Source organism: Moschus berezovskii, chromosome 4, assembly GCF_049115385.1.
Source record: "Moschus berezovskii isolate FMDL1 chromosome 4, NW_MosBer_1.0, whole genome shotgun sequence".
NCBI classification, from domain to species: Eukaryota; Metazoa; Chordata; class Mammalia; order Artiodactyla; family Moschidae; genus Moschus; species Moschus berezovskii.
In genome coordinates, this window is record NC_142463.1 from 82,697,352 (window position 1) to 82,720,355 (window position 23,004).

Here is a 23,004-nt window from a genome sequence, read left to right on the forward strand (position 1 = left end):
TCGCGTCTGCGCCGCCGGGGCCGGCGTCTCTCGCGTCGCGTCTGGGGCCGGCGTCTCTCGCGTCGCGTCTGCGCCGCCGGGGCCGGCGTCTCTCGCGTCGCGTCTGCGCCGCCGGGGCCGGCTGGCTAGACCTCCACAAATTCTCTGTCTCTTGTGAGGGTCCACCCAATAGTGTATTCTCCAGGTCACACTTCTTCCAACTGGAGCAAATGAGAGTGGGCAGACTCATCCAATCCCTTGGATCTGTAGGCCTCTTTGAGGCCCTATCTACATATGAGTAAGTGAGTGAAGTGAGTGAAGTTGCTCAGTCGTGTCCGACTCTTTGCGAGCCTGGTGGACTGTAGCCCACCAGGCTCCTCCGTCCTTGGGATTCTCCAGGCAAGAATACTGGAGTGGGTTGCCATTTCCTTCTCCAGGGCATCTTCCCGACCCAGGGATCTAACCCAGGTCTCCCGCATTGGAGGCAGACGCTTTAACCTCTGAGCCGTCAGTCAGTCAGTCAGTTCAGTCACTCAGTCGTGTCCGACTCTTTGCGACCCCATGAATCACAGCACGCCAGGCCTCCCTGTCCATCACCAACTCCCGGAGTTCACTCAAACTCATGTCCATCGAGTCGGTGATGCCATCCAGCCATCTCATTCTCTGTCGTCCCCATCTCCTCCCACCCCCAATCCCTCCCAGCATCAGAGTCTTTTCCAGTGAGTCAACTCGTCGCATGAGGTGGCCAAAGTATTGGAGTTTCAACTTTAGCATCAGTCCTTCCAATGAACACCCAGGATTGATCTCCTTTGGGTACAAATCTTCTAAGTGTCCTGTATAAAAAATGCAGAGGACTTTGGTTATGGATGTCCAATTAGTTATAAGTCAAATGGGAGAGGAAAAAAAGGAACAATTCATACCACCATGATGCTGATGTCATGTCAGTTTTGCTCCTTTTTAGAGTGGTTATTTGTCTAGTGTAAATGCTACTTGTCTTTCTCCTAGGTCTTATTTTCTACATCAATAAAATAAGATGATTATATTTAGATAAGTGTTTTCAAACAATGTGTTAATGGCAGATTTTTTATAAAGCTATAATTTCATGATTTGATATTAAATATATATATATTTGAAATTTTGGTTATTACTGAAAATCTAGAAACCACTGGACCAATAGTCTCTCTTAATGTTAGCATTCTTTGATCTTATGGTTTATCCTTCCCTTGACTTCTTACATTCCAAGAGAAAGAAAATGTCAGTCAAGAATATTTTATGAATCAAAGATCTTAAGGGAACTTAGTGGTTGTATCACTCCAGAGAGAATAGGTTATGCTGTAGTAACAAAGAATTAAAAATTCTCAGTGCCTTACAGTAGCAAAGTTTATCTCTCATGTTCATCTCAGATTAACAAGGGAATTCTTCATATTAGTCCCTTTATAATCTGTCACAGAAAATCATCTTAACACGTTTTACAATCATAGAAGCCTCAAAGTAAAATGTTACTTCTGTTTGCATTTCATTGCCAAAGCAAATCGCATGAGGACACCTGAATTCAATAGGACAGGGGTGTATATTTCACCTGCAGGGAGGAGCACTGAATATTTATAAGCAACAAGATATTCTGTGGGTGAGTATGTCACCAGAAATAAAAACTAACAGAAGTATTAATTTTATTTAGAATGAAAGAAAAAATAGGAAATTTTGGAATAACTATTTCTGTAATCTTCTGAACATATTAACTAAACAGAAATTTCCATATTTTAAAATATTGTCACATATAATTATTTGTTTGATTTTTTAGAATCACCCAGTGAGGGAGACTAAAAAGACTGAATTGTGATAAAAACTCATTGCAGTGTTATTAATAGATCACTTGGTTTTGAATTTCACTGTCAACATTTACTTAAAATATGTTCATGGACAAACTGCATTATTCCAATTTTTAGTGTCTCAGGTTCCTTCTTTAAAGACTGAATATAATCATAATTCTCTCCTGAATTTATATATCTGTGAGGAGTCAAAGTGATAATACATGGAAAAGGCACATAGTAACACTTGATACACATTGGTAGTTGTTATTTTTTGAAATTTTATCATATTTATCAGCAGTACTATTATTCTCATTTTTCAGATGAAGACCTAAATGCAATATACAGATTTTAATGTTTTCTCTAAACTTCACATAGTCAATGGCAAAGCTTGGATTCAAAATTAGATTTCCAGTTTAAAGATTTTGCTTACAGTCTACTTACACTTAACTAATTTGACATAATCACACTCTAATCTGTGTCTTTAAGGTTATTTTAGCAAAAAGTGCCCCCCCCCCACATGGATTGATATAAATGGATCAGGGAATAAAAGACTGACTGAGATTGGGAGAGGATATTGAGAATGAGAAAGGAAAACAAACAGAAAGTAAGCAACTGAAAAGGTATGGTGTAATTAGAAGAGGCAGGGGAGCAAACTGAGCTGGGGGAGGGAAGTTAGCAGTTTGCTCAGGAAGCAGGAGGGCGAGTGGCCAAATCTGGTGTCATGTGGAGATCAGAGTATACTTTTTGTACAAATTAGATTTGGAGAGTTTGAGCAGGATTGTAAGAGCACCTCTTGAAAAGAAGAGTATTTATAGGAAACCTAAAAAATCCTGAATTCAGATTTTTTTTTCCTAACTGAAAAGAAAACTTAACCAGAACTGTGTGATTTTGTTGTTTTATAATTGGAAAGACTGAACTGTGGATTTGGGAGACCACTGACTTAGGGAAGTTGATGTGGTAAGTTATTAAAATGGTTTTGAGTGTCATATAGTTCGTGCTTCTGTTTTTTTCTCGAAATAAGTGATTTCTGTCACATGCTTTGATACGTTCAGAGGTCACAATCTATTTTAGACTTGTTGACAACTCAAGTTTCAGTATCCAGCAGCACAAAATGTACTCTGTGTTGAAATGCATCTGGTCTGTGGCTGAAAATATTTCTCTCATTTCATAAGTGTGGTATGTAACCTTGATTGTCTTTACCTTCATTTCTCTAATCTTTACATGTGACTTATTATCCTGAGAATAAACCTTGTAGATAAGTCTAAGTAAACAGAACTTTTTTTCTTCTTAACATTAAATATGTTTTATTTAAACTTCAAATATAAATGCTCCCTAAAGAGTATTACTTTGTTAAAATATTATCGAATATCCTATTTAATATTTTTTAGGAATCCCTAAGACATCTCATTTGGTAAATTATGGTAACCATTAGAGTTTTTAAATAAAAGTAAATTTCCACTTTTTAGAACAATCCAGAAAATATGAGGTATAGGCAACAGAGCACTGATACTTGTATTACTGTGAATAGCTTCTCTGAATAGAACCACTTTAGAAAGACTATTATAACAAGTAGACTATAATAACAATAGAAGTAGATGTAACAAATATTTCAAGTTCTTATTTTTCTGTTTTATTATTAATGCCAAAGATGTCAAGAATTTGCAGTATTTACCTTCCAAGATATAAATATCTGTTTTAATGTCTCTGCTCTGAAGTTTATAACTCTTTAGATTAACTTAGAAGAAAAGATTACATGAGAAAACATATGACAATGGCTGATCCTTGATAAAAGTTATTATATGTTTTCATATATCTACCTAGGCTCTGATACTAGTAAAATCCCCCAAATGGTATCTTCAGGTTATCCTTTATTCTAATAATATTTTTAAATGCTTTGTGAAAAACACTTGTTATTTAAAGGACAGTTCAGAGATAACTGATGAGGCAATGAGGAGAAGTTTTTACAAAACTAATATGTAGTCTGCCAGAACCTCTGAAGAGGTTTTAAAAAGAGAGAGCTAGAAAGAAAGAAAAAGAAAAGAAAATGGGGGAAAATTACAAGTGGAAAACATTCTTGGTTTCTTCTTATCACCATCTGTTCCTCTGGGGGGATATGAAAATATTCTGAGATGCAGAAAATATTTGAAAATTTGGGAAGAGTGGAATGGAAAGACAATATTTAAGATGAAAAGTGAAAGTGGGATGAGAACATGAGTTTCTAGCAGTTGAATAGCACCAGAAGTAAAAATAACAATATAATAATAACACTATAGCAACCAAATATTGATACATTGAGCTTTTACTGTATCCATGCACTGGTATAACAACTTTACATGTGTTAATCATCATAACAGCTCTATGCAGTACATATTGCTTTATTCTAGTTTATAGATAAATTTTAAGATCACACAGCTGATAAATATCAAGGTCAAGATTTAAACTGTATTTTGTGTAACTCCTAAAGTCTCATTCTTAACCATTACATTTTAATATTTGAAACCTTGAGTCAAGTGTGAAGTTCAAATGATGCTCTTCTCTCTCAACTCTTTATCACCAACAGTGCTATGTCATTCACTCTCTACTCAATCTTTACTATTCTGTTTCTAATATTCATCTACATTCAATTAGCTTCTTGTCCTCTTTGCAAATTTTCCTTCCTTTCTTTTCATTGAAAACATTTATTTGGTAATTAAACTCCTCTCCCTACTTTGAAGGCAACTTTATATGTTTCCTCCTACCTGCCGCATCATATAGACTGCAAAGCTGTAACATTGGATTCAACATCTGTATTGGTACCTTGTCAACTTTCAAGAGTCCAACTCTCCAGGTCTGATAATCCCATCAGAGTGTATTGGCCTATACATGCTAGTTGCTTATAATGGCTTTTGTTTTGATTGGTTGATGTCTGGGCTAAGTCAGTTGTTAAATATTTTGTGCATCATTACTGAAACTATCATTTCTTTGCTGAAAACTTCCAAATCTCTCTTCTTTCTTCATATCTAGTGTTTTTTAATACAGTAAACTCAATATATCCCATATTCACTCTTCAGGGTCCCTAAACCAAGTCTGCCTCTAGATTACACTATGAATAATAATAGTATTGTCATTGTTCTACTCACTCACTAACTTTTAAATTATAGAGTCACTAACCTTTAAATCATAGAATCATATGATTCTTCCTTTTCTCTATTCCCCTACATTCGATTAGCTACCATTTTTGTAGAATTATCTCCACCAAATATATTGTTGGGCTTCCCAGGTGGCCCCAACAGTAAAGAATCTCCCTGCAATGTGGGAGAGCCAGGTTCGATCCCTTGGTCAGAAGATCACCCAGAGAAGGAAATGCCAACCCACTCCAGTATTTTGCCTGGAAAATTCGATGGTCAGAAGAGCCTAGCAGGCTATAGTCCATGGGGTCAAAGAGTCAACACGACTGAGCAACTAACACACACAAATCTATTGCCTCTCTCCCCTTTATATTAATTCATTATTGCTAAATAACAATAATAACTTACTATGTCTCAGATATCTCTTTGTCGACTAAGTAGTTCTACTGATTTAGCTATGGAACAATCGTTCAACTACAGTTAGCTAGTAGGTCAGTTCACATGATTGAAAAGGCTCAGGCCACTTAAATCTCTCCATGTGGTCTTCTATCCCAGTTATCACACCACAATCGTCTCAGATTTTTAGGAGATGGGCAGATGACAATCAAACTTCTGACTGTGTCTATAACTTATTTGCTGATATCCTTCTGGACAAAACAAGTTACAAACCAACTCCATAATCTATGTAGGAAGAGATTCCACAAAAGTATGGATACTGGCAAATGTCATTCATTGGGTGACACTTATTGGTACATAATCTCCTATTTTTATTTTTACTGCTAAAATCCTAGTTCAGATTTTTCATCACTACTCTGTTTTACTACTGCATAAATTTCTATCTTTGCCTGCCAGTTCTCTCTGCCTGCCAATCCATCTGCTATACTCCAGAAAATCTAATCATGTTACTTTTCATTTTAAAAACAAGCAAAACTTTCTATAGCTTCTCATAGTTTTCAGAAGTCTGCTTACTTCTCCCTGACTTGGCAAGACCCTCAATATAATTTTACTAAGTCCTATTGCTCCACCACTTCTAATTAAATGTTCTATAAAACTATATTAATTTTTTGCTATTCTCCTTGCCCAATTCCTACAATTGATACACATTTTTTTTCTTATTTAAAAACAATTTCATTTTATCTCTCTTCGTTGAAATAAAACTGATTCTTCAGGGCAATTTTCAGTCAGTTCAGTTCAGTCTCTCAGTTGTGTCTGACTCTTTGTGACCCCATGGACAGCAGCACACCAAGCCTCCACTCCACCAGCTCCTGGAACTGGCTCAAACTCATGTCCATTAGGTCGGTTTTGTCATCTAACTATCTCATCCTCTGTCATCCCCTTCTCCTACTGCCTTCAATCGTGCCGAGCATCAGGGTCTTTTCCCATGAGTCAGTTTTTTGCATCAAATAGCCAAAGTATTGGAGTTTCAGCTTCAGCATCAATCCTTCCAATGAATATTCAGGACAGATTTCTTTCAGGATTGAGTGGTTTGATCTCCTTGCAACCCAAGGGACTTCAAGAGCCTTCTACAACAACACAGTTCAAAAGCATCAATTCTTTGAGCAAACCACTTCAGCATTCTTGTGTTAAGGACCCCATGAACAGTATGATAAGGCAAGGCAATTTTACATTCCTTTATTCCTGTCAGTCACAAAGGATTTCCCTATTAATGGAATCCCAGAACACTTTGCTCATATGTCTCTTAAAATAATGATTATGTCCTTCACTTTATTATTGTTATTTGTATTTGTGCATGGACTTGTCCTTTCTCAGGCTTAATATGACAAAGGTGCTACAACAGTGCTGTCCAATAGAAATATAATGAAAACCACATATGTAATGTAAAAATTTTAGTAGCCATATTAAAAGAGGTAAAAAGAAACTGTGGGATTTAATGTTAAATAATAAATTTTATCTAGCCTAACTGGGCTTTCCTGGTGGCTCAGATGGTAAAGAATCCTCCTGTAATGGGGGAGACCTTGGTTCGATCCCCAGGTTGGGAAGATCCTCTGGAGGAGGGCATAGCAACCTACTCCAATATTCTTGCCTGGAGAATCCTCATGGACAGAGGAGCCTGGCGTGCTATATTCCATGAGGTTGCAGAGTCGGACACAACTGAGTGACTAAGCACAGCACAGCACAGCACAATGTATCACAAAGTATCTCAACATGTAAACAACATACAAATTAAATTTTTATATTCTTTTTAATATTAACTCTTCAAAATCTGAAGTATATTTTCCATATATAACATGTTTCTCTTTTAATTCAGTTCAGTCACTCAGTCATATCCAATTCTTTGCAACCCCATGGACTTCAGCACACCAGGCCTTCCTGTCCATCACCAAATCCTGGAGTTTACTCAAACTCATGTCCGTTGAGTCGGTGATGCCATCCAACCCTCTCATCCTCTGTTGTCCCCTTCTCCTCTTGCCTTCAATCTTTCCCAGCATCAGGGTCTTTTCAGATGAGTCAGCTGCTTGCATAAGGTAGCCAAAGTGTTGGAGTTTTCAGCTTCGGCATCAGTCCTTCCAATGAACATTCAGGGCTGATTACCTTTAGGATTGTCTGGTTGGATCTCCTTACCAGTCCAAGGGACTCTCAAGAGTCTTCTGAACACCATAGTTGAAAAGCATCAATTTTTCGGTACTCAACTTTCTTTATAGTGAAAATCTCACATCCATACATGATTACTGGAAAAACCATACCTTTGACTAAATGGAACTTTGTTGGCAAAGTAATGTCTCTGCTTTTTAATATGCTGTCTAGGTTGGTCATAACTTTCATTCCAAGGAGTAAGGATCTTTTAATTTCATGGCTTCAGTCACCATCTGCAGTGATTTTGGATCCCAGAAAAATAAAGTCTGACACTGTTTCCACTGTTTCGCCATCTATTTACCCTGAAGGGATGGGACTGGATTCCATGATCTTCACTTTCTGAATGTTGAGCTTTAAGCCAACCTTTTCACTCTCCTCTCTCACTTTCATTAAGAGGCTCTTTAGTTCTTCTACACTTTCTGCCATGAAGGTGGTGTCATCTGCATATCTGAGGTTGTTGATATTTCTCCCAAAAATCTTGATTCTAGCTTCTGCTTCATCCAGCCCAGCATTTCTCATGATGTACTCTGCATATAAGTTATATAAGCACGGTGACAATATACAACCTTGACGTACTCCTTTTCCTATTTGGAACCAGTCTGTTGTTCCATGTCCAGTTCTAACCTGACCTGCATACAGATTTCTCAAGAGGCAGGTCAGGCGATCTGGTATTCCCATCTCTTTCAGAATTTTCCACAGTTTGTTTTGATTCACACAGTCAAAGCCTTTGGCATAGTCAATAAAGCAGAAATAGATGATTTTTGGAACTCTCTTGCTTTCTCGCTGATCCAGCAGATGTTTGCAATTTGATGTCCGGTTCCTCTGCCTTTTCTAAATCCAGCTTGAACATCTGGAAGTTCATGGTTCACTGAAGTTCACGGTATTATTTTGCTAGCCTGTGAGATGAGTGCAATTGTGTGGTAGTTTGAACATTCTTTGGCATTGTCTTTCTTAGGGATTGAAATGAAAACTCACCTTTTCCAGTAATGTGGCCACTGCTGAGTTTTCCAAATAAGCTGGCTTATTTAATGCAGCACTTTCACAACATCATCTTTTACGATTTGAAATAGTTCAACTGGAATTCTGTCACCTCCACTAGCTTTGTTTGCACTGATGCTTTCTAAGGCCCACTTGACTTCACATTCCAGGATGTCTGGCTTTAGGTAAGTGATCACACCATTGTGATTATCTGAGTCGTGAAGATCTTTTTTGTACAGCTCTTCTGTGTATTCTGGCCACCTCTTCTTAGTATCTTCTGCTTCTTTTAGGTCCATACCATTTCTGTCCTTTATTGAGGCCATTTTTGCACGAAATGTTTCCTTGGTGTCTCTAATATTCTTGAAGAGATCTCTGGTCTTTCCCTTTTTATTGCTTTCCTCTATTTATTTGCACTGATTACTGAGGAAGGCTTTCTTATCTCTCCTTGCTATTCTTTGGAACTCTGCATTCAAATGGGTATATCTTTCCTTTTCTCCTTTGCTTTTCACTTCTCTTTTCACAGCTATTTGTAAGGCCTCCTCAAACAGCCATTTGGCTTCTTTGCATTTCTTTTTCTTGGGAATGGTCTTGGTCCATGTCTCCTGTACAATGTCACGAACCTTTGTCCATAGTTCATCAGACACTCTGTCTTTCAGATCTAGTCCCTTAAATCTATTTTTCTCTTCCACTGTATAATCGTAAGGGATTTGATTTAGGTCATACCTCAATGGTCTAGTGGTTTTCCCTACTTTCTTCAATTTAAGTCTGAATTTGGCAATAAGGAGTTCATGATCTGAGCCACAGTCAGCTCCCGGTCTTGTTTTTGCTAAGTGTATAGAACTTCTCCATCTTTGGCTGCAAAGAATATAATCAGTCTGATTTTGGTGTTGACCATTTAGTGATGTCCATTTGTGGAGTATTCTCTTGTGTTGTTCAAAGAGGGTATTTGCTTTGTCAGTGTGTTCTCTTGGCAGAACTCTATTAGCCTTTGCCCTGCTTCATTCTGTACTCCAAGGTCAAGTATGCCTGTTACTTCAGGTGTTTCTTGACTTCCTACTTTTGCATTCCAGTCCCTTATAATGAAAAGGGCAACTTCTTTGGGTGTTAATTCTAGAAGGTCTTGTAGATCTTCATCAGTTCAGTTCAGTTCAGTTCAGTCGCTCAGTCATGTCCGACTCTCCGTGACCCCATGAATCACAGCACGCCAGGCCTCCCTGTCCATCACCGATTCCTGGAGTTCACTCAAACTCATGTCCACAGAGTCAGTGATGCCATCCAGCCATCTCATTCTCAGTCGTCCCCTTCTTCTCCCTCCCCCAACCTTTCCCAGCATCAGAGTCAAATTCAACTTCTTCAACATTACTGGTCAGGGCATAGACTTGGATTACCATGATATTGAATGGTTTGCCTTGGAAATGAACAGAGATCATTCTGTCACTTTTGAGACTGCATCAAGTACTGCATTTCAGCCTCTTTTGTTGGCTATGATGGCTACTCCGTTTCTTCTAAGGGATTCTTGCCCACAGTAGTAGATATAATGGCCATCTGAGTTAAATTCACCCATTCCAGTCCATTTTAGTTTGCTGATTCCTAAAATGTCAACATTCATTCTTACTATCTCCTGATTGATCACTTCCAATTTGCCTTCATTCATGGACCTTACATTCCAGGTTCCTATGCAATTTTGCTCTTTATATCATCAGATTTTACTTCCATCACCAGTCACATCCACAACTGGGTGTTGTTTTTGCTTTGTCTCTGTCTCTTCATTCTTTCTGGAGTTATTTCTCCACTGATCTTCAGTAGCATATTGGGCACCTACCTACCTGGGGAGTTTTTCTTTCGGTGTCCTATCTTTTTGCTTTTTCATACTGTTCACCAGATTCTCAAGGCAAGAATACTGAAGTAGTTTGTCATTCCCTTCTCCAGTGGACCATATTTTGTCAGAACCCAGTCCGTCTTAGGTGGCCCTACATGGCATGGCTCATAGTTTCATTGAGTTAGACAAGGCTGTGGTCCTTGTGACGAGATTGGTTAGTTTTCTGTGATTTTGATTTTCAGTCTGTCTGCCCTCTGATGGAGAAGGTTAAGAGGCTTATGAAAGCTTCCTGATGGGATAGACTGACTGATGGGGATTGTATTTCAAGGGTTTAATAGTGAAGTGTTCCTTGTGGCTACTATATTGGACATTACAACTCAAAAATTCTGTGAGAAACTTTGATATAGTACATAAAATGTTGACCTATGCTAGGACGATTATCTAATTTCAACTTTGTAATTTATTTTGTGAGCCTGGACAATTTATTCAGTCTCTCTTAGCCTTAGTTCCTTTATGTGTGCAAAGTTTCTGCAATGATTAGAGTAGACTATATTATACAATTTCTGACATAGTGTTCATTTGCTTTAAAAAAAAATCAATCTGGACACAACCCAAGCTACACCAATGTCTTACACAGTACCTGGATTTTAGAGTCTGTATGTTGCAACCATTTATTGATCACATAAGCCATTATGCTATTTGTTTTTCAAGGACCGTTAACTATGAAGTCTACCCTTAAGAAAATTTGTTCCAGAGTGATGGCCATATAAATACTTTTTACAGAATTAATCAAATATTACTTAATAATATCCTATAAGTTAAAATACTGTCATAGAGAGTAGTCCTACCTTACCATCAAGATAAACTTCATAAAGATGTTATGCATCTGAAAGGAACAATAGTTACTAAGTATTCAAGGGTGATGGAAGGGATCTTGAAAGTACTTGAAAGTCATGAAGGAATAAAGTTGCTTGTAAACTATAAAGGAATTTTAATTTTGCAATGGATGGGTGCTAGGGACTGTGTTTGTGTTTCACTCCACCACAGAGTTCAGATATTGATACCCTACCTCTCAGTGGGATGATATTAGGCATGACACCTTTGGGAAATAATTATGGTAAGGTAAATTCATGAGAGTGAAGCTCTGCTGATAGAATTAGTGTCCTTGTAAGAAGCAAAAAAGTGTAAAATTTTCAATGGTCTACACCATGTGAAGATACAAGAAGAAAATGGCCATCTGTGATCATGGAAGGGGGCTTTCACCAGACACTGGATTTCTGATATTTTGATCTTGGGTTTCCCAGACTCCACGAATGTGAGAAATAAATGTTTAATTATAAACCATCCGGTCAATTTATTCTTGTTACTGCAGCTTGAACTAAATAATAATTTTTTTAAAAACTTGGACATAGAGATTATTCACAAAGTGGGTTGGAGGAAGGACTGAAGCAGAGCATTAGGATTTATAGAGTGCTCTTGGTAGTTCCTCCACAAAGCTAGTACTTCATTTTTCCTCATCTTAGTAAATGGTGTCACCAAATACCCACTTCTTTAATTTTTCTCTTTCCCTTATTCTTGAGCTCTAATCTATCTATAAACCTATTGCCTTTTTACCTGTGAAATGTGTTCTGTCAATGGCTCAGACCAAACCATTTACTTCTTTCGTAGACCACTGAAAAAGCCTACTGATCTGTTTGCCTCCATTCTTGTCTTCCTATAAGCCACTTTCTTCACAGCAGAGCAAGAATTATTTTTAAAAGTTAATCAGAATCTCTTAAGTCCCTTTTTTGACCCTCAGTGGCCTTCTCTTTCATTATATTCCATAGGGTCCTACATGATCTGGCCTGTTTCTCTTGACCTCATTTTGTTTCCCTCTCTGCTTTGCCACCTGCTTTAGTTGCACTGACTTTTATTTATTTTATCTTTTTAGTGTCATTTGAGTATTCTTAGCTTTTTCATACTTTGGACTTTTACTACTGCACTTTCTTCTATCTAGATTACTTTTTTCTGATCTTAAAATAACTGCCTTCTTCTAATCTTTCAAATTCTACCTGAAAATCACTTTGTCAAAGGTACCTTCCCTGACTATTCAGTCTAAAATACACTGATGGTGAAGTCATTTTCTATTTTATTACACTGTTATTTAATACTAGTTCTTATTGTCATCTTATATTGTTTTATTATTATTATTATTATCTACTCATGTATTTTTTTTTTCTGCTCTAATGTAAGTTTCTTGAGAACAGTACCTTGTCTGTCTTGTTCATCATTGTATCCTGAATATTATCCATGTTCTTAGCAAAAAACAGACACTCAGTTAATGCTCTTTGAATGACTAGATTAACTTTTTTCTCACCTGTACTATATTCTCTCTAGTAGAATTTCATGTTTATTAAGAAGGAAAATGGATGTGAATATATTAACGGTGTTTTATCAGGTATAAGAGATACTTGGTTATAAGAAATAAAAGGGAAAAAAAGCCACACTCTACTGCTACAACCAATGCATTAAGCACAGGATCTGATGAAGAGGGGAGGGAGGAAGGTCTGTTTCCTCAATTCATGGTCATTCATCTTCCAAGTGGTTTCTTAAATCTTGGTGCAGAAAGTTAAATGATTAAAAATTTTGGTTGAGGGTAAAACCGGAATGGAATTGAATAGTCTGTTTTTGTTTTGTTTTGTTTTGAAACTGAAATGTTATAAATGTTTGCAATATTTTGACTGTAAATTCAGTTGACTCCAATTGTTTTTTCCTTCTATTAATAAAGGACTTCAGAAATAAGGTCTAATCCTACCTAAGTAATGCATGATTATGAACTTTATATATATTTTAATATTCTTTCAATAAGGAAAACATTGTTATAAAAGGTCATTTAGATCACAACTCTCCAAACTCCTGGCCATGGACCGGTACCAGTACCAGTCCATGGCCTATTAGGAATTGGGTCTCATAGCAGGAGGTGTGTACAGCTTATGAGCCAACAAGGCTTCATCTGCCACTCCCCATTGCTCCCACCACTCAAATTTACCACCTGTATCATCCCCCACCCCTGGCTAGCCATGGAAAAATTGTCTTCCATGAAACAGGACCCTGGTACCAAAAATGTTGGTGACCACTGATTTAGGTGGTAATCCTAGGAAATTTTATGGGTGTTCTTTATCTATTTAATGTTATTATTAATAGTTCTCTACAGATGATGAATAAAGAGTTTGTGGTCCAAGTGTTTATTCATGTTAACATTTACTTTGTAAAATATGCTTCTTACAGCTGGAAAGAACACTGACAACTTCAATGCAAAATGAAGTTCTTTCTGTTGCTTTCAGTCATTGTGTTCTGCTGGGCTCAGCATACCCCACACACCAAATCTGGACGGACATCTATTGTCCATCTGTTTGAGTGGCGCTGGGTCGATATTGCTCTTGAATGTGAGCGATACTTAGGCCCCAAAGGATTTGGAGGGGTTCAGGTGAGTATTGTTCATTGTATAAGTTTCAGACTTTGCTGTGCTGAGAGTAAGTGGTAGTATCCTCAGTGTCTGAAAGCTGGGACATTTTACTTCACAATTAAAGTACTCCTAGTAAAACAGTTTTCTGAGGAAGAAAAAATTTGAAATTGTTGGTGACCTTGTTTTATTTCTAAGATAATTTTTTTCACCAGGATATTCAATAGTTGCAAAGAAATGTAGCTGCAAATACAAAGATTCAGAAGTAATTTTAGACTATTGATTAGTTTCTAGAATATTCAATGATATAAAGTAAGCCATAATTTGATACTTATTAAACTTGTTTTATTTGTAGATCTCCCCACCCAATGAAAATGTTGTGATTACTGACCCTTCAAGACCTTGGTGGGAAAGATACCAACCAGTTAGCTACAAGTTATGTACAAGATCAGGAAATGAAAGTGAATTCAAAGACATGGTGACTAAATGTAACAATGTTGGTGTAAGTGAATTAAAGTTTTCTTTAAACATACTATATAGAAAAATAATTTATCTTTCTTGCCTCTTATTCCTTTTAAGCAGAATAGTTTTCATATACTTTGAAATTTTACTTCATGCTTTATCTATAAATAAATTTTATATTTTATATTTTTAAAATTTTGTATTTTAAAAATATAAAATTTAGTTGTTACCTAATATTCAGCTTTTGTAATTATTTGTATATATGCCATTTGTCCACTAAACAAGATGAAGGAAAAGTTTAAGGCCACAAGCTTACTTATAAAGCAAAATAGCAACTTTTAAGCCTTTTGCCTGTACACATTCCTGGGAAATACTTTTCCAGTTTTGAATAGGAAATTCTACTTATAATATTTGCTGATAGGTTCATGTGACTTGTTTCTCCACCCATAATCCTGGGTCTTCCTTCCCACAGGTTTTATGATGATATATAATTATTTTCTCTTTGATGAGGATAATGAGAGGCAATACCTAATTTTATTTCTTCTGATCCTAAATAGATACTAGAAGGTGGCTTCTTTTTTCTTAGGATGACCCATGTAAATTTCATAAATCAATAATCTCTGCTGCCTCAACTGATTCTGATCTCCTGCCAATAATAGTGTCTTTGCATTTTTTTCATAGTTTTGGTCGTTTGGGGTTTATTTAATTTATCATATTCAGTGCTTACTCAGTCATGTCTGACCCGTTGCAAGTCTTTGGACTATAGCCCACCAGTCTTCTTGGTCATGGAATTTTCCAGGCAAGAATACTAGAGTGGGTTACCATTTCCTTCTCCAGGGGATCTTCTCTGACCCAGGGATCGATCTCATGTCTCCTGCATCTCCTGCATTGCAGCAGGTTCTTCACTGCTTTAGTCATTTGACCAAGTGGCTAGAATGCATGTAGGGCTTCAATTCACAATGCTTTCTTTTACACTTGACGGTTGGTCTTCTAAGATGGTAAGTTATAAAGTAACAAATATTTTGGAGTGTCATCAATGTGCTATAAACTGTAAATAATAATATAAATTTCTATCTCTCTATAAGCCAAACTGAAATAGAAATTTTTCTTTCAGGTCCGCATTTATGTGGATGCTGTAATTAATCATATGACTGGAAGTGGTGTGAGTGCGGGAACGAGCAGTACTTGTGGCAGTTACTTCAACCCTGGAACTAGGGATTTCCCAGAAGTCCCATACTCTGGATGGGATTTTAATGATGGAAAATGTAAAACTGGAAATGGAGAAATTAAGAGCTATAATGTTGCTTATCAGGTACTTAGCAAAAATGAGCTTTCTATGCTTTTTATTACCCACATGTAGCTTACTGATCTCCATTTTAAATGTTAGTTTAGATTGTTTAGGAAAACAAGATTCCAAGTCTGACTGTTAAAAGTAATTTCAAATCAATAACATTTTCTCAAATCTAATTTTTCACAATGAAAAAAGTCATCCACTGTATTTTCTACATTCTCCATTTTTATAATGAAAAATATTTCAGAAGTATGTCTATACTAGCATGTCAGTAACCTCAGAGACCAGTGCAAAGAAGGAACTATAGAAATATCTATTAATATTAATGAATAAATGAAAATAATTAAATGGATTCTCAGGTGGAGGTGAAGTTCCAAGGATCAGTCACAAAGTTTTACCTCTGTAGGTCAGAGATTGTCGTCTGGTTGGTCTTCTTGATCTTGCATTGGCAAAAGATTATGTGCGCTCCACAATTGCTGAATATCTAAACCGACTCATTGACATTGGTGTAGCAGGGTTCCGAATTGATGCTTCTAAGCACATGTGGCCTGGAGACATAAAGGCAGTTTTGGATAAACTGCATAATCTAAACACAAGCTGGTTCCCTGAAGGAAGTAGACCTTTCATTTACCAGGAGGTATGTCAATACATGTGTATGCTAAGTCACTTCAGTCGTATCTGACTCTTTGCAACTCTATGGATCGTGTTCATATAAAATAATAACATTTATTATTCATCAGAGTATAATTCATCATCAGTATTCATCAATAATTTATCAGAAAATAAATGGCAGATTTCATTAAAAACACAGTTTCTGTAGATTAATGGATGAATCATTTATATAGAAGAGTGTTCCTTAACCTCCTTTTATTCAGAGACTGTATGTTTAACATAAGAGGCTTTTTACGCAAGTTCTGAGAAATTATATAGGTTGCAAACATCCCCAGAGGTCATTATAGAAGACAGATAATAATATAGTAATTATCTTAAGACAGGCTATCTGACTTTAAATCTTGGCTAGAACACGATTTAGCTGTATTTGTTTAGTAAATTGATCAACCTGAGGAACATTTTTTTTCAAAATTTATCCAAAAGACAAATGATAATGGTTATATCTTTATATTCTTTGGAGAATTAAAGAGGTAATATTTATCAAACACTGAGAAATATTGTCAACCATACATTAAGTGCTATATAAATATGAGCTACTTTTATCATTTATGAATAAGAGTAATTTGGACAGCATTCTCACAGGACAACAGGTTACTTTGTCATACTCCTTTTAATATTGTAGTATATATTTTAGCAAAGAAAAATAAGAATTTTGATATAAGGAAAACTATTTGGGGCATTTCATATAAATAGTATAAAGCTGTTTTCTATATAATTTTAACTTATTAGTTAAAATTCTTTAAAATTATTTCTTAAAATGATATTCTTTTTTTCATTTCTATGAGGTAATTGATCTGGGTGGTGAGACAATTACAAGCAGTGAGTACTTTGGAAATGGCCGTGTGACAGAATTTAAGTATGGTGCAAAACTAGGCACAGTTCTACGCAAGTGGAGTGGCGAGAAGATGGCTTACTTAAAGTAAATGGAATATGATTTAATCCTTTGAATTATTTCACAGATTTATTTCTGATATTACCCCAGCATGAATTTTCTTCTTAATACGTTTTATTTAGACAACTTTCAAGGATTCATTTACTAATAACAAGTGTCATACTTCCCTAACTGCTAAGGGATCATCATTATTATTTAGAATGTCAATCACAAGGAGGTGCTTTTTGAGATCCAAAACATAATCTAGAGATTTTAATCTGTGATTTCGATCTAGAGATTTCAGTATGACTCTACTAGATTTGACTAATGTTTGCATATAATTTGTAAAGGCCAGGTTATTGTTAAAATGATTCTATAATTTATGAAGTTCCTACAATGAAGCCATGCTATAGAATTACATATATTAATCAACTAATTGATTTCAAATATTAACATTATAACAATATAATATTGAAAGCTTATTTAAACCCAGTTTCTCATTCTGTATCATATGGTAGTGGATGTTGGTCCTGCTGCTGCTGCTAAGTCACTTCAGTCATATCCGGCTCTGTGAGACCCATAAACTGAAGCCCATCTAAATTATAATATAATAAAAATTCTAAAATATTTTTCATAACAAAAATTTTAAACCTGTAACATGAATTTAAGTAATTCCTACATATATACATGCATGGAACGTATTCCTAGATAAATTTGAGGTGGCCAAAAAGTTCTTTCAGTTTTTAAGTGTCAATAAAGGACACATTTTTCATTTTTACCAAGAATTTTATTGAACAATATATTCACCATTTAGTTCCACTATCTTCTGCCATTTGCAGGCAACTTCATAATTCTATCTTCCTAAAACTTTTTATCTTTTTGAGCAAAGAAGTATTCCAGATGCCTTTTACAGTCTTCCAGGTAATTGAAATTTTTTCCATTAAAAGAATTTGAAAAAGACTGAAAAAATGGAAATTTGAAGGTGCAGTGACTGATGAATATGGCAGATGAATCAGAACTTCCCAGCTGAGCTGTAACAATTTTTGCCTGGTCATCAAAGAAACATGCAGTCTTGTATTATCCTGATAGAAGATTTTGCATTTTCTGTTGACTAATTCTGGTTGGTTTTCGCTGAGTGTTTCTTTCAGTTCATCTAATTGAGAGCAGTCCTAATTGGAATTAATAATTTGGTTTTCCAGAAGGAGCTCATATTAGAGGACTCCATTCCAATCCAACCATATACACAGCATCAGCTTCTATGAATGAAGACTGGCCTTTGATGTGGTTGTTGGTGGTTCATTTTGCTTGTCCCATGATCTCTTCCATTCCACATTATTATACAGTATCCACTTTTCATTCTTTGTTGCAGTTTTGTTTTTAAAATTGAGTGTTTTCTTTATGTTTAATTAGAAAATTGCATGCAGAAATATAGTCAAGAAGTTTTCTTCCCCACTTAACTATGTGGAACCCAAATATCAAAGCGATTAACCTAACCAAGCTGGTGCAAATGATTTTCAATTCTTGATTTGGGTGTTTTGAATGTGTTAGCCATCACATGTGTGGTATCACACTGATTGTTCTCAAAAGTGTCTCAATTTGATTACTATCAACTTCAACTGGTCTACTAGACCATGGAACATCATCTAGTGAGCAATCTCCAAAATGAAACTTTGCAAAACTTCACAAAAATTTGCACTTTTGACACATTCAACAGCACCTTCTCCATACCCTGCCCAAAGCATTTTTTGCATTTCAGTTGCATTTTTATGTTTCTTGGAATAGTGGGCTTCCCTGATAGCTCAGTTGGTAAAGAATCCACCTGCAATGCAGGAGACCCCGGTTCAATTTCCGGATTGGGAAGATCTGCTGGAGAAGGGATAGGCTACCTACTACAGTATTCTTGGGATTCTCTTGTGACTCAACTGGTAAAGAATCTGCCTGCAATGCGGGAGACTTGGGTTCGATCCCTCTGTTGGGAAGATCCCCTGGAGAAGGGAAAGGCTACCCACTCCAGTATTCTGGCCTAGAGAATTCCCTGGACTCTATAGTCCATGGGTTCTCTAAGAGTCGGACATGACTGTAACGAAGCATGGGATGCTGCAAATGCTGCTTTTTATTTTCTATCATTAATATTAAAATGGCTAACAAAAATTCACCAATTTTGATATTTTTTTAAAAATACATACTGCTATGACAGTTGTCACAGCACAATCTAACTAAGTTGTTTCAGTTGAAAGATAACTAAGCACTACTAGAGCCATATAATAGCAAAAACCAAATGCAATTTTTAGCCAACCCAATATATTTATATATATTATATTTTAAAAGCCCTGAGACTAATCATTTTAGAGATAGAATTTCATTACAGGGTGCTATAGTGAAAAGAATACACATTTAGGTTACTCTAAAGTCATTGTGAAAGAATACATATATGTGTTTTTAAGATTTATTTTTTAATAGGAACTGGGGAGAAGGCTGGGGTTTCATGCCTTCTGACAGGGCACTTGTCTTTGTTGATAACCATGACAATCAGCGAGGGCATGGAGCTGGGGGAGCATCTATTCTTACATTCTGGGATGCTAGGTAAGAAATAAAGTTCTCCATTTTTAAACCTACATTTTAATGATGTTAAAGATATTATTTTCTTCTATAATGTTATAATTTTATGCCTTTTAGACTGTACAAAATGGCAGTTGGATTTATGCTCGCTCATCCCTATGGATTTACACGAGTAATGTCAAGCTACCATTGGCCAAGACATTTTGAAAATGGAAAAGTGAGTTTTGGTGCTGTCCACAATATATTTTTCTCAAAAAAAAAGTTAATTTTGGTTTAATTTCTTATGATGCTATTACATTCACTAGTTTATCAAATATTTATTAAATGTAAATTTGATGCAGTACTCTTTTAACAATGCAGTGGATATTTAAAAATTAAAAATGAATGATCTCTGTTGACAGAGTATGTAGGCTGTTTCAAATTATAACAAATATACACTCTCAGCCAACCCCCCTACAAAACAAGTACCACTTAAAAATAAGGATACAGTGAGTAAAATATATATTAAGGTATTTGGAAAGTTAGTGAAAAGTTTTCTTTTCAAATTGGAGATTTCAAATGCAGCATCATACAGTAACTTCATACCTCAAGGCAAAAATTCTCTTCAGATAGATATTTCTGAAATTTCTAGTAGGTTCTTTTCAAGTTGAGAAGTCTACTACTACTTTTTACAGCAACTCATTCTATTCTTAGATAGCCTTAATATTTAGGTGTTCCTTTATATAGATCCAACTTATAATTTTCACTACAATTAGTTTTTTTTTATTTATTTCTGATGTCAGGAGTCATGGCATATGTTCATTTCCCCTTTTCCATAACATTTGCATGGCTTTTCCAAGACTTCTGCATGCTAAAAACTCTTGTTTTGTCCATCATTCATCATGCCATATGATTTAAGATAGACATTGATAACGTTCCTTGACATGATCTGTCTTTTCCTTTGATTATCTTTGAAACTACCAGTCAGAAATTTGGTCAGTTTAGTAAAGGATATTGTTATATTTTGATAAATATATTTATTGAAAAAAGGGGAATGAAATAAAATAATATCTATTTAGCAATTATCATCTGTATGGCATTTTTACATATTTTATTCAATTTTTATAGAAACTAAGTCGTATCTTCATTTTATAGAAGAGGAAAGTGAGGCACAGAAGTTATGTATATTAACTAAGTTTTCCTTGTTAGCAGTAACAGAACCTGTTACTTATTCTTAGTAAGAGAACCTAAGACCAAGTCTTTTAGTCTTCCTTTTTCTAGCAACAAAGTCCTTGCCATTTCAATGACATTATACTCACTTCCAATAGTGATACTGAAAAGTCATTGTAATTCCTTGGAAAGATAATGAGAGGGTTAAAAAAAATCATTTCCTTGTTTGAAATATGGCAGTAGAGAATGAGAAGTTAGGGATAAGAGAAAATCAATAAAAATACTGAGCAAGTTGGATAGTAAATGAAGACACTACAAAGACACAAATAGAACAGACTGGGTTTGGTGTACTAAATGAGTGGCTCAGATGGTAAAAATAAGGACACATGTAATGTTAAAAATGTAAGCTTTTATCAATAAGTGATGCTGGGAACATTGGATAACTACATGTAAAAGAATGAAATTAGGCCACTTCCTAACACCATATACAAAAATAAAATAATAATGGAGTAAAGACCTAAATGTAAGGCTAGAAACTATAAAACTCTTGGAGGAAAACGTAGGCAGAGCACTCTGACATAAATCACAGCAAGATCCTCTTTGACCCACCTCCTAGAGTAATGGAAATAAAAACAAAAATAAACAAATGGCACCTAATCAAACTTAAAAGCTTTTGCACAGCAAAGGAAACTATAAACAAGATGAAAAGACAACCCTCAGAATGGGAGAAAATAATAGCAAATGAAGCAACTGAGAGAGATTAATCTCTAAAATACACAAGCAGCTCATGAAGCTCAATATCAGAAGAACAAATAACTCAATTAAAAAAAAGGGGGGTGGGGACAGAAGACCTAAACAGACATTTCTCTAGAGAACACATACAGATGACCAGTAAACACATGAAAAGATGCTCAGCATCGTTCATTATTAAAGAAATGCAAATCAAAACTACAATGAGGTATCACTTCACATCAGTCAGAATGGCCATCACCAAAAGATCTATAATTGAATGCAGGAGAGGATGTGGAGAAAAGGGAACCTGCTTGCACTGTTGGTAGGAATGTAAATTGATACAGTAACTATGGAGAACAGTATAGAGATTTCTTTAAAAATTTGGAATAAAATTATCATATGACCCAGCAATTCCACTATTGGGCATATACCCTGAGAAAACCATTATTCAAAAAGACACATGTACCCCAATGTTCATAGCAGCTCTATTTACAATAGCCAGGACATGGAAGCAACTTAGATGTTCAGTGACAGATGAATGGATAAAGTTGTGGTACATATGCCCAATAGAATATTGCTCAGACATAAAAAGGAATGAATTTGAGTCAGTTGAACTGAGATGGATGAACCTAAAGTCTGTTATATACAGTGAAGTAAGTCAGAGAAAAATAAATATATTAATGAATATATGTGGAATCTAGAAAAATGGTATGTTTGAACCTATTTTCAGGGTAGGAAGAGACTTAGACAGAGAACAGACTTGTGGACACAGCAAGGGAAGGAGGGGGGAAAAATTGAGAGTAACATTGAAACATACATCACCATATGTAAAATAGATAGCTAGTGGGAAGTTGCTGCATTATTCAGGGAGCTCAACCCACGGCTAATGTGGAAGGGTGGTATTGGAGGGTAGGGCATTCAGGAGGTGTGTATGTACTTGTGGCTGATTCACATTTTTATGCAGCAGAAGCCAACACAACATTGTAAAGCAGTTTTCCCCAAATTAAAAAAAAAAAATTTTAAATATGAGCTTTTAAAATTGATTTTTTTTTTTTTTGCTAATTGAGGATGTTAATGATTGGATTGGGCCACCAAATAATAATGGAGTAATTAAGGAAGTTACTATTAATCCAGATACTACTTGTGGCAATGGCTGGGTCTGTGAACATCGATGGCGTCAAATAAGGTAGGAAAACTTATTTAGATGTATCCTCTAATAATAAACTTTCTTAACATTTTGTTTTACACTGTTGAAGCATTCATCATTATTTCACATGCTCTTTCTTTTTAGGAACATGGTTATATTCCGTAATGTGGTTGATGGCCAACCTTTTACAAACTGGTGGGATAATGGTAGTAACCAAGTAGCTTTTGGAAGAGGAAACAAAGGATTCATTGTTTTCAACAATGATGACTGGTAAGTAAATATCAGTAAAAAATGATATTTTATGCTAATATTCTTGGTTTATTCTTTTCCTGCTCATTTACTTTTTTCATCTTGAAAAATTCTTTACATGGCAGATTAAGAAAACATAAT

General features: G+C 35.7%; 1 protein-coding gene across 7 annotated transcripts in view; it reads left to right on the forward strand.

The window, feature by feature from the left end:
- Nucleotides 1-23,004, forward strand: part of LOC129541726 (alpha-amylase 2B-like) — an 86,577-nt gene that overhangs the window by 58,500 nt on the left and 5,073 nt on the right. For 3 of the 7 annotated variants that reach the window (XM_055403866.2, XM_088835527.1, XM_088835526.1), the window contains 9 exons: nt 13,557-13,755; nt 14,087-14,233; nt 15,308-15,505; nt 15,891-16,121; nt 16,942-17,075; nt 19,488-19,610; nt 19,704-19,803; nt 22,535-22,653; nt 22,759-22,884. In XM_055403866.2, the coding sequence (XP_055259841.2) occupies nt 13,588-13,755; nt 14,087-14,233; nt 15,308-15,505; nt 15,891-16,121; nt 16,942-17,075; nt 19,488-19,610; nt 19,704-19,803; nt 22,535-22,653; nt 22,759-22,884 (1,346 nt within the window). In that variant the 5' untranslated portion in view covers nt 13,557-13,587. Of the gene's footprint in view, nt 1-1,143; nt 1,607-1,725; nt 2,411-2,450; nt 2,748-2,848; nt 2,967-13,556; nt 13,756-14,086; nt 14,234-15,307; nt 15,506-15,890; nt 16,122-16,941; nt 17,076-19,487; nt 19,611-19,703; nt 19,804-22,534; nt 22,654-22,758; nt 22,885-23,004 lie in introns of those variants that run through there. The other 4 variants (XM_055403867.2, XM_055403870.2, XM_055403868.2 and 1 more) reach the window with 4 other exon arrangements.